The 18,133-nt window shown below is 41.7% G+C and overlaps 1 protein-coding gene across 1 annotated transcript in view; it reads left to right on the plus strand.

Annotated features, from left to right (window-relative positions):
* The window catches only part of LOC126335984 (dynein beta chain, ciliary-like), a 782,187-nt gene that overhangs the window by 437,286 nt on the left and 326,768 nt on the right, over window positions 1-18,133 (plus strand). The window contains exon 30 of the mRNA XM_049999461.1: window positions 2,449-2,673. Within this exon, the coding sequence (XP_049855418.1) occupies window positions 2,449-2,673 (225 nt within the window). The remainder of the gene's footprint in view (window positions 1-2,448; window positions 2,674-18,133) is intronic.

Raw genomic sequence — 18,133 nt, forward strand, 5'->3', positions numbered from 1 at the left:
TGGAATATGATACAGCAATTAGTTAAAACACAGCAGCTTCATTCAGGGACTCTCTTATGAAAGAGTCTGTGAGATACACTTAGTGACAAATCTTATTAACAACAATAGTGACTATCCATTTATTTGTTCTCAGTGTTCCTGCCTTTGTTTTTATATAGTGTTGTTACAATCTGTTCTTGTAGTCTTGACACATGTACTTAATAAACAGAGCAGTGTGGGAAATGGGTCTTCGATGACTCATCTGAAGGAGAATGATATGTCCAGGTGGAATATTATGTGCATGTATGGTTTATAATGCCACAAATACTGAAGGACACAATACTCTCACTTAAAAACGTGTTTTAACCTCCACCACCAATTTTTCCAGAGTGTATCTTACTCAGAGATGTGTCACTGCTTATCATTACCTTAAAATAAACTAATGTTTCATCATCTTTACAAAAGTCAGATTAATGAATTTCAATATAAACTGCATTATGTATGTATGCTTTTCTTAAATGCAATAAATCACATAACCTCTGAAATAAATTTTTTTACAGACTCACAGCATATCAAGCAGCACATTTGGGACATTGCACTTCGATTACCCTCCATGAGATATGACTCAGGTTTGTCTGCACTATGTTCCCCTGCACACTTGTATTTTGAAAGTTGTTAATTTTTATGTATCCAGTATTTATGCTTTGCTATTATTTGCATGGACACTTAACTGTGACTGTAAGTAACTCCGTATTGACAAAGAGGCATGACTTGAAACAGTAAACTGTATCATATATAGGCTGTCTCTCATAAGAGTCATTGGACACATTGCCTCTTGTGCTTCAGCAGACATTTGCGATGTGGAGTTGGAGGCAGCAGCTAAAAAATATATTGCAAATTATGTTTCATGTGATTGCTGCTTCCATTCCATGTGACTGTTGCATTCTGGTCTGAGCTGCTGGAGATAACGATCTTGTGTGTGTGTGAGATGTGCTTGCTTGTGGGACCAAATGTGTATGTGTTTCTTTTCTTTTTCTGATGAAGGCTTTGGCTGAAAGCTAATGTGTAAGTGTCTGTTAATTGTGCCTGTCTGCAACTTAACATGTCATCTTTATGAGAAGTAGGAATCTATCATTTCCTTACATTGTTGGTATTCCAATCTGGAGTTTCCATTATGTGATGAGCATTATTTGTGTGGGCCAATTCCATCTCTTTGCAAAAATGAAATTACAAATATCTGCCAAAGCACCAGAGAAAATGTGCCTGATGACTCTCAGGAGAGGCAGTTCGTTTGCATATATATATATATATATATATATATATATATATATATATATATATATATATAAAGAAACTTCCACATGGGAAAAATATATTAAAAACAAAGATTCCAAGACTTACCAAGCGGGAAAGCGCCGGCAGACAGGCACATGAACAAAACACAGAAACACACACACAGAATTACTAGCTTTCGCAACCGATGGTTGCTTCTTCAGGAAGGAGAGGGAAAGATGAAAGGATGTGGGTTTTAAGGGAGAGGGTAAGGAGTCATTCCAATCCCGGGAGCGGAAAGACTTCCCTAGGGGATTGGAATGACTCCTTACCCTCTCCCTTAAAACCCACATCCTTTCGTCTTTCCCTCTCCTTCCTGAAGAAGCAACCATCGGTTGCGAAAGCTAGTAATTCTGTGTGTGTGTGTTTGTGTGTTTTGTTCATGTGCCTGTCTGCCGGCACTTTCCCGCTTGGTAAGTCTATATATATATATATATATATATATATATATATATATATATATATATATATATATATATTAAAAACAAAGATTCCAAGTCTATATATATATATATATATATATATATATATATATATATATATATTAAAAACAAAGATTCCAAGACTTACCAAGCGGGAAAGTGCCGGCAGACAGGCACATGAACAAAACACACAAACACACACACAGAATTACGAGCTTTCACAACTGGCAGTTGCTTCGTCAGGAAAGAGGGAAGGAGAGGGAAAAATGAAAGGATGTGGGTTTTAAGGGAGAGGGTAAGGAGTCATTCCAATCCCGGGAGCGGAAAGACTTCCCTTAGGGGAAAAAAAAGGACAGGTGTACACTCGCACACACACACACACATATCCATCCGTGTATGTGCGAAAGCTCGTAATTCTGTGTGTGTGTTTGTGTGTTTTGTTCATGTGCCTGTCTGCCGGCGCTTTCCCGCTTGGTAAGTCTTGGAATCTTTGTTTTTAATATATTTTTCCCATGTGGAAGTTTCTTTCTGTTTATATATATATATATATATATATATATATATATATATATATATATATATATGTGTGTGTGTGTGTGTGTGTGTGTGTGTTCAATTTTCTTCAGTTTCTTATTATTGTCATTCATCCATGTTACTTATTGTTTAGTTGCTGTGCTTCCAAATATTACAAATAAAGTACTGTTTCATGTTTCAGGTTCAGTTACAAAATCTCATGAGCTCAAAGTACATTGCATATTTTTTGGAAGAAGTTTCAGACTGGCAGAGGAAACTGTCCAATGCAGATCAAGTAATATCGATATGGTTTGAAGTTCAGCGCACCTGGATGCATTTGGAATCTATATTTATTGGATCTGAAGATATCCGTAACCAGTTACCAGAAGATTCTAATAGATTTGATAAAATTGATAAAGAATTTAGAGTAAGCTTGTTGCATATTGTGACATTTCCTCTCCTAGCATTTAATAAACATATTGTCTCACACCTGTGTCTGCTTCCCTAGGCATGATCTTAATGAATTTAATATGCCCTTCCCTTTCTCTACATTACCATTTATGGTAGGATATATAGTTTCAAATGGAATAACTCCTATAGCTTCCTCATCTTTCATGTTGCAACACATGTAGGACACACTGTGGATCTTAATGAATTTAATATGCCCTTCCCTTTCTCTTTACAGTACCATTTATGGTAGGATGTATAGTTTCAAATGGAATCACACAATATGTTTCTTGATCTTTCATTTTGCAACACATACAGGCCACGCTGTGGGTATATTTCATTTACTTTTATAAAGTGCAGTGACAAGTTCTTGATCCATAAAACAATAGTAAGGACCTTCTTTAGGAGGTGAAACATATAAGAAAAACAAAATATGTAACACACAGTTAAAAGACTCCTTTCCACAGATTGTAAGTGAAATGTTAGTGAGAAATGGTGGTGAAGGATCTGAAATTCAATAACTCAAATTTTTTAAGTATTTTCATGATGAAAGAAATATAAAACCTATCAAAAAGATATAAACATATAGCGGCATAAAGATGTAAATGTACAGCCCTCTACAATCATAAGATTATTTCTAGACTGTTATAATCAATGACAATGAAAGTAAAACAGTTTATGAAGCATTACTGTACTTAAACAAACCACATTACTGCAGTGATTAAGTGCAGATGTCAGGTATCACATGCATTCATATTTTATGATATTATTATTAAAGAATGCATCAGTTGGTTCCTTTAAGAAATGTTTCAACATGGTAAAGGAGTTGACAGTCAATAAATTATTTACACTGTTGAAACTGCACCTTATTCATAACTAAACTTGTTGTGAATGCTGGAAAGTTATGTTGAATTGACAAAGATGTATAGTTTGTGACAAAATTTTGTGAAGGGGTAAACATGTAGTTAGTGTACTGAATTAGTCTGTATGGGCTTCTGCAGGACATTATTGAATTCAGGTTTATTTAAATTTGCACCATAAGTAATTTATATAATCAGAAAGTTATGTAAGTTACCCCAAACACACCCTCTAAGATAGGGGCAGTGGCTGATGGAGGAGGGAAAAGAAATAACACACTATGAAGGAATTGTCTAAGTGAGATGGGGATAGAAACCGCAAGATTTGATGTACATGTATAGACAAAAAAATTATTGCACTTTCAGAAAAAAATGTCTGATTTATTCACAAATTGAGCAGCCAATAATGCATTGGTCCACCTCTGGGCCTTATGCATGCAGTTATTTGGCTTGACATTAATTGATAGAGTCGTTGAAGGTCCTGCTGGGGGTATTGTGCTGAATTCTGTCCAGTTGATGCTGTAGATCATCAAAATCCCAAGCTGGATGGAGAGCCATGCCAATATTGTTCTTAATATTCTCAATTGGGGAGGGATCTCATGACCTTACTGGCAAAGGTAGGGTTTGGCAAGCATGAAGACAAGTAGTGGGAACATTCGCTGTTTGCAGTCAGGCATTTCCTTGCTGAACTGTAAGCCCAGGAAGGTTTGCCATGAAGGGTTACAAAATGGGGCATACAATATAGTCAACATACTACTTTACTGTAAGGGTACTGTGGATGGCAACCAAAGGGATCCTCCTGTGAAAAGAAGTGACACCCCAGACCATCAGTTCTGGTTGTCAGACCATGTGGCGGTGAACAAATAGTTGGTATCCTACTGCTGTGTTGAGTGTTTCCATACACGTCTTCAGCCTGGAATCTAATTGACTGGAGTAGAATTGTCTTCAGTGATAAGCCCTACTTTGAACTGAGTCTTGATGACCAGTGAAGAATTTTTGGGGATGCCCCAGAGAGTGGTGAGATGCAAATCTGACCATCACCCATCAAACGGCCCGACAGCCAGGTGTGATGGTCTGTGGTGCCATTTCATTTCATAGCAGGACCCCATTGGTTGTCATTGACAGTACCCTTAAGGCTAAATGGTACATTGACAATATTCTACTGCCAGTTTTATTGTCCTTCATGGCAAGCCATTCTGGGCTTACATTTCAGCAAGAAAATGCCTGCTTGCACATGGCAAAAGTTTCTACTGCTTGTCTCTGTGTTTTCCAAACCCTACCTTGGCAAGCAAGATCGCTGAATCTTCTCCCAATTAAGAAGGTTTGGAGCGTTATGGGTATGGCCCTGCAACCAGTTTGGGATTTTGATGATCTAACCCACCATGGACAGAATTCAACATGGTACATCTCCGGCGGACATCCAACAACTCTATCAATCAGTGCCAAGCCAAATAACTGTTTGCATAAGGGCCACAGGTGGACCAACATGTTATTGACTTGCTCAATTTGTGATGCTCTTTCTCTTGAATAAATCATCTAATTTTTCTGAAATTGTAATCTTTTGCTTGTGTATATATGCACATGTATATCACTTGCAACGATTTCCATCCCATGCAGATAATTCCTTCATGGTGTGTCGTGTATTCCCCCCCTCTCCAGGAGTTATGGCTTTTTTTAAATACCATATGATATGGGGCATAAAAAAGTATGACAGCTTTTTATTTTTGCACCACCTATATCTGACAACATTTTCATCACAAACAATGCATTGTTTAGGCATTTCAGCAGGTATGTGTCACAATTCTTCCAGCTGCAACTATTATCAAGTTTTAATCACAAGAATTTAACACTGTCAACCTCTTCCGACTTTATATTTTATGTATACACTGAATAGAAATGCTTCGTAGTTTCTGCACTGGACTTAATGAGTATAATGACAGTGAACTGAATAGAAATCATTTATTAGCGTTCATAAAGGATTCGTTAACAGTTCATCTTAGAAGTAACCTTGATTTTGCCATTTATTAGAATGTTTAAATTATTTAAAAACAAAAGAGACTTAGCATCTGCTGAAATTACTGATCATAGGTCATTAATACATTCAGGAACAAGTAAGGGCCCTTAGATGGAATCTTGTGGAACACCACATGTAGTTAAAAATGAAATAGAATATTTGTAGATCTTTCAGTGTTTTTCATGCAATAAATCTCACCAATATATACAGTGTAGTTAAGTTTTATACATTTTTTTATACAGTAATCACATATTTTCTGAAATCATTACTGTAGACTGAAGTAAGTAGCCAATAGTGCACAGAACATGCAAGAAGTGGTTGGAGGAGCTTAACTGTCAGAGGACCTCTTGCAAGCTGTGTCTGCTATGCCAAGAGAAGAATCATGAAACATTATACCAGTCAATTAATAAGATCACACAGTCAGTGACATACATTATGTAAATGCATTTTTTGACAATGCCACTAAGTGTGGAGTCTTGTACCACAAGGAAGCTAGGGAGAGGATGATGTTGTGAGTTGCCAGTATCCTCTTTCAACACAAATGAACATGTGGACCAATACATTTCTTTATTTACATGAACTGGAAACTTAACTTGAACAGAGTCAATGTATTGTGGTACAAACTCATCTGATATGTTCCACATCCTAGAGGATCTTCTCAGTAATAGTCCTCTAGCAAACAGATCGGTAATCTTGCTATTATAAACTTTAGTTTTCACTGCCAGTAAAATACAGTTCCAGTTGAGGTAAACCAGTCCCACTATAGTCACTAATCTGGTCACTGTGTACTGTGATGAACTTAAACCACTCTGCGAGTCTGGTGTTGGAAGGCGTGGGAGTTTAATGTAGGCCAGAATGTATGGACCTGGAAACCCACTAGGGGTCTATGTTCTCTGGCACGCGCCTGTGCTGCGAGCCTGTAAGTGCACCACTCTCCATACCATGTGAAGCTTACGGCCAATCGCATTTCCTGTGGTCATGCATTTAGGCAGCCATGCAACACTACCTCGGCAGTCTGGTACTCACCAAATTCGCGCGTGCATCTTTGCCCTACTGTGTGTTGAGATACATACTGTTGTTGTTTGGAGTGTTCCTGTGTTGTTGTTGTTGTCTTGCCATGTTATCACCTCAGTTTTTGCTTGTTTGCGTTGTGTTGTGGTCGGCTATAGTGACTGTCATCCCCTATTTGTTCATCTGCCAGCAGCAGCAGTGCCAGTTAGATGTTTTACAGCAATCCTTACAGTTGCTGATGGTCAAAGTCATGGCACGGGCCGCCCTACTGCACCAGCTCCTGGGTGTCCTGGTTTCTGCCACTTACCCATGTCTGCTGTTGTTTTCACCCTTTAATACGCTAAGAATACTGGGAAACATGTTTGCGTTGTCTGAAAATGCATTTCACAGCATTTCAGGTCATGAATGACTCCCTACAGTGTTCGTTATTCTTGTGCTGTGCATCACCAGACACTTTCTTTCTGCTCGACAAGTTGGCTCCATTCTCAGACCCCATGGCTCTTTCCTTTCTCATGGACTTTCAGGGTCTCAGCCATATATGCGACTTCACTTGCACCAATCAGCATTGCAAGGTGTTGTATGCGGACTTCTTGATTCACGATGTTGTCATTCAACTGGCACCCAATCCAGAGGTCCACATGGCTGTGTTGAAACACGATAACCCCTCACTGGAAGACATCGAGCGAATAGCCCACACCTTTGAAATCACACAACGGCCGAACGAGCATCTATTGGCGAGGCCACATTTGACAGCAGTTGAGGCCTCCCCATGGGTGCCTCCCTTGTGCTGTCGGCATGAAGCAGCCCACAGAGAGCAACATCGTCAGACTCCTTGTTCGACGTCTCTCTGGCTTTTGATGCATAGGTCACTTCTGTCTTGCTCGCAGTGCTTTTCTGCCCACTCTCGTGCTGACTGTCCCCATCATTGGAAGATGTGTGCGCTCTGTCAGAAAGCCAGCCATCTCCAATCTGTCTGTTGCAGATGCTCAACCCGCTCCTGCCCCTTACCCATTGCGCATCAGGATACCTTGCACATGCTGCAACCAGCCATCCCAATGCCCACGCCATTAACACAGAAGTTGTTCCTTACGCTCTGTATTTTTAATGCGGATATCCATTTCCAGATCGATATGGGGGCCACCGTCTCCTTGATCAATCTGGCGCCTTATACACGCCTGGGTTCCCCAGAGGTGTCTCCCACTTCTTGGCACTTGGTCGCATACAGTGACGGTTCTATCACCCTCCATGGGCGGTTCTCGGTCCTGACCACCTATAAACACGTTCCCCGGCTCCTGACCCTACTGGTAGCTGACCATCCCTCAGCTTCTAACATTTTTTGACTTGGTGTTTTCACACTGTTTCTGATGAAGTTAAAGTCATTTCCACTGCGGTCCCTTTCCAGGACCTCGACAATCTGTGCTTGGCCTATGCCTCTCTGTTTAACTCTGACTTAGAGTGTGCTTTGGACTTCCAGGCACACATTGCTCTCCAGCCAGATGCTCTGCTGTGGTTCTTCCTTGCTCGTCCCATTCTGGTGGTCTTACATCCAGCAGTCAAGAAAGAGCTCCATTGACTGCAGGCTGCTGCCATCATCAAGTCCATGAAAGTGAGTGCTTGGGTGGCCCTTTTAGTGGAGATCAGGAAACGCAGTGGCTCCCTTCACTTATTTGGGGATTTTGTAGTTACGATCAATGCTCAGTCTCTGGTTGAAACTTATCACATTCCCCAGCAGGAAGACCTTCTCGCCAAACTTGCACATGACAAGTACTTGTCTAAGATCAACCTGGTGGAGTCTTACCACCTATTACCATTAGATGAAGGATCCCAGAACATCGTTGTTATCAACACCTTTCAGATTATACGAGGGTAATCCCAAAAGTAAGGTCTCCTACTTTTTTATTAGTACATAGACCTGTTTATTTCTACAATAGTTTACAGTTTGAATATTTAGCTATTTTTCGACATAATCACCATTTCTGTCCATGCATTTTTGTAGACGCTGTGGCAGTTTATGTATGCTCAAGTCATACCTTCTCACCACCATACTGTTCAGAAAGTTATGAACCTCTCATTCACCTCATCATCGGAGCTGAATTGCTTTCCAGCCAAACGTCACTGGCCGTACACGCCACGAGCATTTGCAAAGCCTCAGTATCGTATTTCATGCCCAGCAGGCTGCAGGCTTATGCTTTTGTATGGAGAAGTATAGTTTCTTTCAACCAGAAGTCGAATATCTGGGTCACTGGCTCAGTAAAGACGCATTTGTCCATTGGATTGCAGTGTTTATCTGACCTCGAGGTTTTTTGGGGAAGATTAACTACTACTTTAAGGCCCTTGAGGTGGCCCCATTGCCAGCAGCCGATGGCTCTCTGCAGGCATGCTGGCCCTCCTCCCTGTGTCCACAAGGATTGGAGGCACCATACAATGCTGTGCCCTCTGGTGACTTTTTGCTGGATTCCACGGACTGCCCTCCCAACCCACCAGTGGCAGCTGATGACACAGGGTCTCCCTCTGTACCCTCCTTCCGCCCAACACAGCACCATCCGGGGCATTTCCTGCCCTACGCACAGGTTTCAGGGGGTAGGGATCTGGTTTCGGAAGGTGTGGAAGTTGAATGTACGCCAAAGGGTATGGACCTGGATACCCACTAGGGGTCTTTGTGCTCCGGCATGTGCCTGTGCCACCAGCCTCGCCGTCAGAGTCCACCACTCTCCACACCACAAGAAGTCCACGGCCAATGTAATTTCCCACAGTCATGTGATTAGGTTGATTCATAATGCTACCCCGGCAGTCTGGTACTTGTCGTAGTTCTCGTGTGCGTCTCTATTGTGCTGCATTCCAATTCCACATAATATCATTCTTTGGAGTGTTCTTGCATTGTTTGTGTCTCGCCGTGTTATCACCTCAGTTCTTGCTTCGTGTTGTATCCTAGTCAGTTGTAGTGTCTGTCGTCCCCTACTTGTTTGTCTATTCTGTCTGTTTGTTGTTATCAAAACCTACAGCGGCTCCCACCTAGCGGCTTTGGGGCTCCATTCTCTGCCGTGCACTGCTCGCTGGTTTCTCACGGCTATAACAGCAAGTAACTGACAGATTCCAAACTGGATGATTGAGTGAGGGAGTGAGAGAGTGAAGCTGTCCGATCAGTGGCGGCAGCCTAAATACATGCTGTCGAGAGGGCGTTGGTGGCGGGTTGCTTGTGGGTGCGTCTCTGGTCTTCCTCGTGTTAGGTGTGCTTGATTCAGCACCTAGTAATAGATCTTTGCACATCATCTTTGCCGAACAGTGTACTGGCGATAGCTTATGCCAGAACACTAAGGCTTCATTATATTAGGACATGTTTTAGAACAGGTATGCCTTTTCATATTTTAAGCATATGTTCTCCACATGTATGGAACTAATACTTTTTGTTATGGCAGATTTTATTGTTGTAAGGAGTAAACTGTCCACTAACTCCCGTATTTTGTTCTCCAATGTTTTGCTACAGATCTTAGGATGGTCAGCACTGACAAAAACCTGTAGCCTAAAGAAAAAAAAAAAAAAAACTTTTCTGTTCATCGGTTGAAAAAAATTTATTTAAGCACTTGTCTGTTGTTGAGTTTTGCTGCTACTCATTCTGTCACCCGCAATTAATTTCCTTGTGTGTTATGGGGTTCAGCAGATAAGAGATATGCTCCCAGTGGTGTGAGTAGATTTGTCTTGTTCTCTGCCCATCTTTACACTGTGCTTGTGCAGATTGTGACAAGTCCTGTTATTCATGCTGTCACCTTGAGGACATCTGGCCAGAAGGCTGTTCCCAATATTTTCTCTTGTGGTGTGTGTAACATCATGAAACTTCTGACATGTTTGGTGAAACTCTCATTGTTCTTCTGAACATTTGCAATGTATTGTTTCTTGCATCAAAGGGGCTGCAGGATACATATTTATGTTGCACACATTAGAAAAAACACCATATTGATTTTTTTTCTAGTTCAAGTGATGATTTAAATGTATGAGCAGATATTGGCCTTGGTATTTCAAGTTCTGATATATACATGTAAGTTATTACAGTAACAAAATGCAATAAATTAAAGCCATGAATAAAGTGAAATTCTAAAATTATTAAAAAAGAAATGTTTAAGTGGCAAAATGTGATTATAAAAGGTGATTCTAGATAGAAAATAATAACATGTACAAGAAAAAGCATCAGGAGCTAATAACAAAATAATGTAAGAATGATAAAATAACTAGGAAAAGAAATTAAATTGATGGAACCCCCCAAAGACTGAAGTAAGTACCCTCAAGAATGCAGCATATTCAAGACGTGGTTGGAGGAACTTAACTGCCATAGGAGGTTTTGCCATTTCAGATGACAAGTCTATCTAAAAAGAGTAGCTATTGCTACTTTTCATGTCAGTTGTAGATTAAATGCTAAAATAGAGATCGGTCACATGTTTCATAAAGTCATCTGTACATTAATCACTATGACTCTTCACTCTTTTGTGTCACAAACATATCTGTACCACACAATATATTTAAAAGTTATCTAGTCCAGAGCTTGTTTTGTGAACTGTTTTGTCAAGAAATTAGCAGGTATGGACTTAACAGAGTTCAAATAGAAATGCCTTCTACTGTTTATAGAAAATATGAGGGTTGCTCAGAAAGTTATGCACTGCAGTTTTTTGTTTGTGCAAAGTCTATGGTGCACCTGCTGTTGGCAGAAGAACAGTTAGTTGCTGGGCATGGAGAGTGAGGTCATCAGAAGGCAGTCAGGCGGAGCTCCAGGATTTGCAGTAAGTCGGGGAGACCATCCACAGCCGTCTCACCTAACATGTTGCAGTGAGATAATGTTGTCATTCACGAGAACAGATGCAGTTCGACTCAGCAGTTGGTGCTGAATCTGTCAATGATGAGGTGATTCACACAGTGAAGCACTGGCTCTGCCACCAGGAAAAGATTGGTATTGACAGGGCATATATGCCCTTGTTTCGCACTGGAGGAAGGCCATAGAAAGGGATATAGATTATCTGGAAAAATAGGATGTGTACAGAAAACACCATTCTTTCATGTGTATAATTCCCATTATGTTCAATAAAGAATTGTTGAAGGGGGAAAAAAAAGCGGTACATTACTTTTTGTGCAACCCTCGTGTGTTTTCATGGGAAATAGCTTATCATGAGACATATATGAAATAAATTGACGACATCTATGAGGGCCCTCATAAATAAAGAAACAACAATAAAACTGACTACAGTATTACATAGCTCAAGTTACAGGTTAATATCTTTCTCTGCGAAAGGAGTGTTCCATAACCAGCCTAACCGCCATCTGCTTCACGTCTGCTGTGCAGCGAGCTACCTTAATTTAAGTATTATCTGTATTTTTCTTACTTGTCACTTATTCTTCTGCGTGTTTTTGCTTTTAGGAAGCTTTAATAGTTGAGTGCTATTAAGTGTTCCATAGATCTCGTGTTTGTTTTGAATACAGTCAGAGAGAGTCCCTTTAGTCAGCCATAGTGCCAGTAGTGTCAGTGTCGCCCTAACCGCCGTCTGCTTCACGTCTGCTGTGCAGCGAGCTACCTTAATTTAAGTATTATCTGTATTTTTCTTACTTGTCACTTCTTCTTCTGCGTGTTTTTGCTTTTAGGAAGCTTCAAAAGTCGAGTGCTATTAAGTGTTCCATAGATCTCGTGTTTGTTTTGAATACAGTCAAAGAGTCGCTTTAGTCAGCCATAGTGCTCGTAGTGCTAGTGTTTGTTTGCAATACCGTCCAGAGACAGGTAGTGCTATTTTCCTTGTTTCTACAAGAAGTGGTTAGCAATCACAGTTTAGTCAATAATCAACCGCCTTTAGTGAATTAGCTGTCTAGTTAAAAGCTGATTAACACTCTATAGTAAATTGATTTCTTAGGATGGCTAGGATGTGTGGTTGCTGTGTGTGGACCCAGGAGGAGCTGGCCACTCTTCGCGAACAGCTGAGCGTGTTGATGGCCGCGGTCAGCCGTCTTCAGGCTGCTGCCTCGGAGTGTAGCGGCAGTGGGGAGTCTGGTGCGTCGCATGGTGCACCCCAGGTGTTAGATGCTTCACCCACTGTCGCTGCTGTCGAGACATCTTCGCGGGTACCAGGCGCGGTTGGGCCACCCTCTCCCCAAGGGGAGTGGCGGGTTCAGCGGTGTTCGCGGCGCACGAGGCGGAGGGTCAATGTGGAAGATGGCCGTGTGGCATCGCCCGCTCTGCCTGTGAGTGGACATGTGGCTGCTCCATCAGCAAGGTCCGAGCAGGCACACGGGGGGAGGGGTTTATTAGTTATTGGGAGCTCCAACGTTAGGCGGGTAATGGAGCCCCTTAGGGAAATAGCGGAAAGGTCGGGGAAGAAGGCCAGTGTTCACTCTGTCTGCTTGCCGGGGGGTCTCATCCGAGATGTGGAGGAGGCCCTACCGGCGGCGATAGAGAGCACTGGGTGCACCCGACTGCAAATTGTTGCTCATGTCGGCACCAATGACTCTTGCTGTCTGGGTTCAGAGGTCATCCTCAGTTCGTACAGGTGGTTGGCGGAGTTGGTGAAGGCAGAAAGCCTCACTCGCGGGGTGGAATCAGAGCTAACTATTTGTAGTATCGTTTCCAGAACCGATCGCGGTCCTCTGGTTTGGAGCCGAGTGGAAGGCTTAAACCAGAGGCTCAGACGATTCTGCGGAGAGCTGGGGTGCAAATTTCTCGATCTCCGCTATCGGGTGGAGAAATGTAGGGTCCCCCTGAATAGGTCAGGCGTGCACTACACGCCGGAAGCGGCTACGAGGGTAGCGGAGTACGTGTGGAGTGCACATGGGTTTTTTTTTAGGTTAGAGAATTCCCTCCCTAGGCCTGACAAGACGCCTCCTGAGACGCGGCAAGGCAGGAGTAGGCAAAATGCAACAAGGAATAACAATATTAATGTGCTAATAGTAAACTGCAGGAGCGTCTATAGAAAGGTCCCAGAACTGCTCTCATTAATAAACGGTCACAACGCCCATATAGTACTAGGAACAGAAAGTTGGCTGAAACCAGACGTAAACAGTAATGAAATCCTAAACTCTGATTGGAATGTATACCGCAGAGATAGGCTGGACAGTGAAGGGGGAGGCGTGTTTATAGCGATAAGAAGTGCAATAGTATCGAAAGAAATTGACGGAGATTCGAATTGTGAAATGATTTGGGTGAAGGTCACGGTTAAAGCAGGCTCAGACATGGTAATTGGATGTCTCTATAGGCCCCCGGGCTCAGCAGCTGTTGTGGCTCAGCACCTGAAGAATAATTTGGAAAATATTTCGAGTAGATTTTCCCACCATGTTGTAGTTCTGGGTGGAGATTTTAATTTGCCGGATATAGACTGGGAGACTCAAACGTTCATAACGGGTGGCAGGGACAAAGAATCCAGTGAAATATTTTTAAGTGCTTTATCTGAAAACTACCTTGAGCAGTTAAACAGAAAACCGACTCGTGGTGATAATATATTAGACCTTCTGGTGACAAACAGACCCGAACTATTTGAATCAGTTAATGCAGAACAGGGAATCAGCGATCATAAAGCGGTTACTGCATCGATGATTTCAGCCGTAAATAGAAATATAAAAAAAGGTAGGAAGATTTTTCTGTTTAGCAAAAGTGACAAAAAGCAGATTACAGAGTACCTGACGGCTCAACACAAAAGTTTTGTCTCAAGTGCAGATAGTGTTGAGGATCAGTGGACAAAGTTCAAAACCATGGTACAATATGCGTTAGATGAGTATGTGCCAAGCAAGATCGTAAGAGATGGGAAAGAGCCACCGTGGTACAACAACCGAGTTAGAAAACTGTTGCGGAAGCAAAGGGAACTTCACAGCAAACATAAACATAGCCAAAGCCTTGCAGACAAACAAAAATTACGCGAAGCGAAATGTAGTGTGAGGAGGGCTATGCGAGAGGCTTTCAATGAATTCGAAAGTAAAGTTCTATGTACTGACTTGGCAGAAAATCCTAAGAAATTTTGGTCCTATGTCAAAGCGGTAGGTGGATCAAAACAAAATGTCCAGACACTCTGTGACCAAAATGGTACTGAAACAGAAGATGACAGACTAAAGGCCGAAATACTAAATGTCTTCTTCCAAAGCTGTTTCACAGAGGAAGACTGCACTGTGCTTCCTTCTCTAGATTGTCGCACAGTTCACAAAATGGTAGATATCGAAGTAGACGACAGAGGGATAGAGAAACAATTAAAATCGCTCAAAAGAGGAAAGGCCGCTGGTCCTGATGGGATACCAGTTCAATTTTACACAGAGTACGCGAAGGAACTTGCCCCCCTTCTTGCAGCGGTGTACCGTAGGTCTCTAGAAGAGCGAAGCGTTCCAAAGGATTGGAAAAGGGCACAGGTCATCCCCGTTTTCAAGAAGGGACGTCGAACAGATGTGCAGAACTATAGACCTATATCTCTAACGTCGATCAGTTGTAGAATTTTGGAACACGTATTATGTTCGAGTATAATGTCTTTTCTGGAGACTAGAAATCTACTCTGTAGGAATCAGCATGGGTTTCGAAAAAGACGATCGTGTGAAACCCAGCTCGCGCTATTCGTCCACGAGACTCAGAGGGCCTTAGACATGGGTTCACAGGTAGATGCCGTGTTTCTTGACTTCCGCAAGGCGTTTGACACAGTTCCCCACAGTCGTTTAATGAACAAAGTAAGAGCATACGGACTATCAGATCAATTGTGTGATTGGATTGAGGAGTTCCTAGATAACAGAACGCAGCACGTCATTCTCAATGGAGAGAAGTCTTCCGAAGTAAGAGTGATTTCAGGTGTGCCGCAGGGGAGTGTCATAGGACCGTTGCTATTCACAATATACATAAATGACCTGGTGGATGACATCGGAAGTTCACTGAGGCTTTTTGCAGATGATGCTGTGGTGTATCGAGAGGTTGCAACAATGGAAAATTGTACTGAAATGCAGGAGGATCTGCAGCGAATTGACGCATGGTGCACGGAATGGCAATTGAATCTCAATGTAGCAAAGTGTAATGTGATGTGAATACATAGAAAGATAGGTCCCTTATCATTTAGCTACAAAATAGCAGGTCAGCAACTGGAAGCAGTTAATTCCATAAATTATCTGGGAGTACGCATTAGGAGTGATTTAAAATGGAATGATCATATAAAGTTGATCGTCGGTAAAGCAGATGCCAGACTGAGATTCATTGGAAGAATCCTAAGGAAATGCAATCAGACAACAAAGGAAGTAGGTTACAGTATGCTTGTTCACCCAATGCTTGAAGACTGCTCAGCAGTGTGGGATCCGCACCAGGTAGGGTTGATAGAAGAGATAGAGAAGATCCAACGGAGAGCAGCGCGCTTTGTTACAGGATCATTTAGTAATCGCGAAAGCGTTACGGAGATGATAGATAAACTCCAGTGGAAGACTCTGCAGGAGAGACGCTCAGTAGCTCGGTACGGGCTTTTGTTTAAGTTTCGAGAACATACCTTCACCGAAGAGTCAAGCAGTATATTGCTCCCTCCTACGTATATCTCGCGAAGAGACCATGAGGATAAAATCAGAGAGATTAGAGCCCACACAGAAGCATACCGACAATCCTTCTTTCCACGTACAATACGAGACTGGAATAGAAGGGAGAACCGATAGAGGTACTCAGGGTACCCTCCGCCACACACCGTCAGGTAGCTTGTGGAGTACGGATGTAGATGTAGATGTAGATGTAGATGTAGCAGTGTTGCTAGATGCTTTTCCAGGTGATATATTGACAATCTAGAAGCACAAGTGGTTCTTCTTAATGGAATGTGATATTTATAGATTTTTTGCAGTTAATATTGCAAAGGCACAGGACATTTTTGTCGAGAATGTTTATTTGTATTTCATCTCTCTGTCTTTGTGTGTGTGTGTGTGTGTGTGTGTGTGTGTGTGTGTGTGTGTGTGTGTGTGTGTGTGTGTGAGAGAGAGAGAGAGAGAGAGAGAGAGAGAGAGAGAAAGCGGGGGCACAGGGGGGGGGGGGGGGGGGAGGTCCTTGATCAGTTGTTTAATTCATTGCTCATCTCTATTTTCAGTTCAGTTTATAAAACCATGTCATCCGCTTACCTATTTGTGAAATAGAGTGTTCTGTGATAGTATTGTGTTACTAGTTTTTGGTCATGCCTGTGAAGCAGTGTGACCTTGTCACCACATTGCCACATTTATAACTTTTGACTCACAAGTAAATCCATGATATAAACACTCTGAGTACTGATTTTTCATAACCTACACACTCTTAATGTAATTAACTGTGTTAGCACCTCTTTGAAAATTAACTGTAGTCAGGGAAGCATAAGAAGATCTGTCACAGCTCACAGCACTGATGCCAGCCTTAATCTGCAAAGGGTTAAAGGCTGCAGCTGAAAACAGTAACTGTCTACAGAGTTGTGTCAACAATGAGCTGATGCCATAGAGACACTGCAAATCAAGCTGAGGTAGGCGTGCAAATCTCCCGTGCTCAGCCCACTGCAACTGTCAGGGATCAACTTATGCCGTTTCAACTATAGGCTGTCCTGCTTCATATGAATCATTTAGTGGATGGAGTAGGAGGTCATTGTGAAATAAAGGTGTGAACTTTACATATACTTCAGCAATTGTCCTGATAGATGATATTTTCCAATAAAGTGCAGTAGTAGCATACATCACCAGATAAGTATCAATACTGACTCGTCTTATGAACATTCTTTCTGAAAACAGTTTATCACAATGGTCACCATGCACTGAAGGAACAAATATTGAAAAATGCAATGTTTGTTCAACTTAGAACAGTTACTGAATTTGATGTTTCCTGAATGCTGTTAATGTTTGCTATACCAGAATGAGACTTGGTGGACTTGAAATTACTTTGTATTCAGTCATTACATTAAGAATTTGTTAACAAAACTGAATTTAATACTGGAATTATGTCAATAAAAGCCAAGCAAGGACTGAAGCAATGACACAACAAATTTCTGAGGCCCCCTTCTTACATCCATATACAACAATGCCATTGCTGCAACTGGTGAAACTTTTCAGTCAGAAAGTAGTAACTGTAATATAAGATTTAAAACAAATGAAAGAGGCACATGAAATAAAATGTAGTCACCTGTCCTGCAGAGTCATCTGCATTGTTCATGTTTTAAATGAAAATGCTTCTCACACCTTTCAGATTGATATGAGCATGGCTCTCCTACACAATAATAAAGAATAAATCATCTATTGCATACCTTGCCTGAAGCAGTGCAAATGAGATGTGGTGATAAGATATTCTTGCATATTCTTCAAGTCACTAATAATACTGTAATGGCTACCCTTCACCAACTTACGTGAAGCAGTATGGTGCAACATTTGCTGTACCTGATAATGCTGGGAAAGCCTTGCATCCACAGCAACAATATAATAGAGATGACATTCATTTGCAGAAATGCTATTTATTGCTTGTTGCTTTAGTTGTCCCAAAGTCATCACACATTTTCCATGTCTTGCAGAGCTCACTACAACATGACGTTCCACCATCACTGCTCGCAAGGTACTCTACCCAGCTCAATCTTTCTACATTATACCTCCTACTG

The sequence above is a fragment of the Schistocerca gregaria genome, chromosome 2 (genome assembly GCF_023897955.1).
Source record: "Schistocerca gregaria isolate iqSchGreg1 chromosome 2, iqSchGreg1.2, whole genome shotgun sequence".
Classification (NCBI taxonomy): Eukaryota; Metazoa; Arthropoda; class Insecta; order Orthoptera; family Acrididae; genus Schistocerca; species Schistocerca gregaria.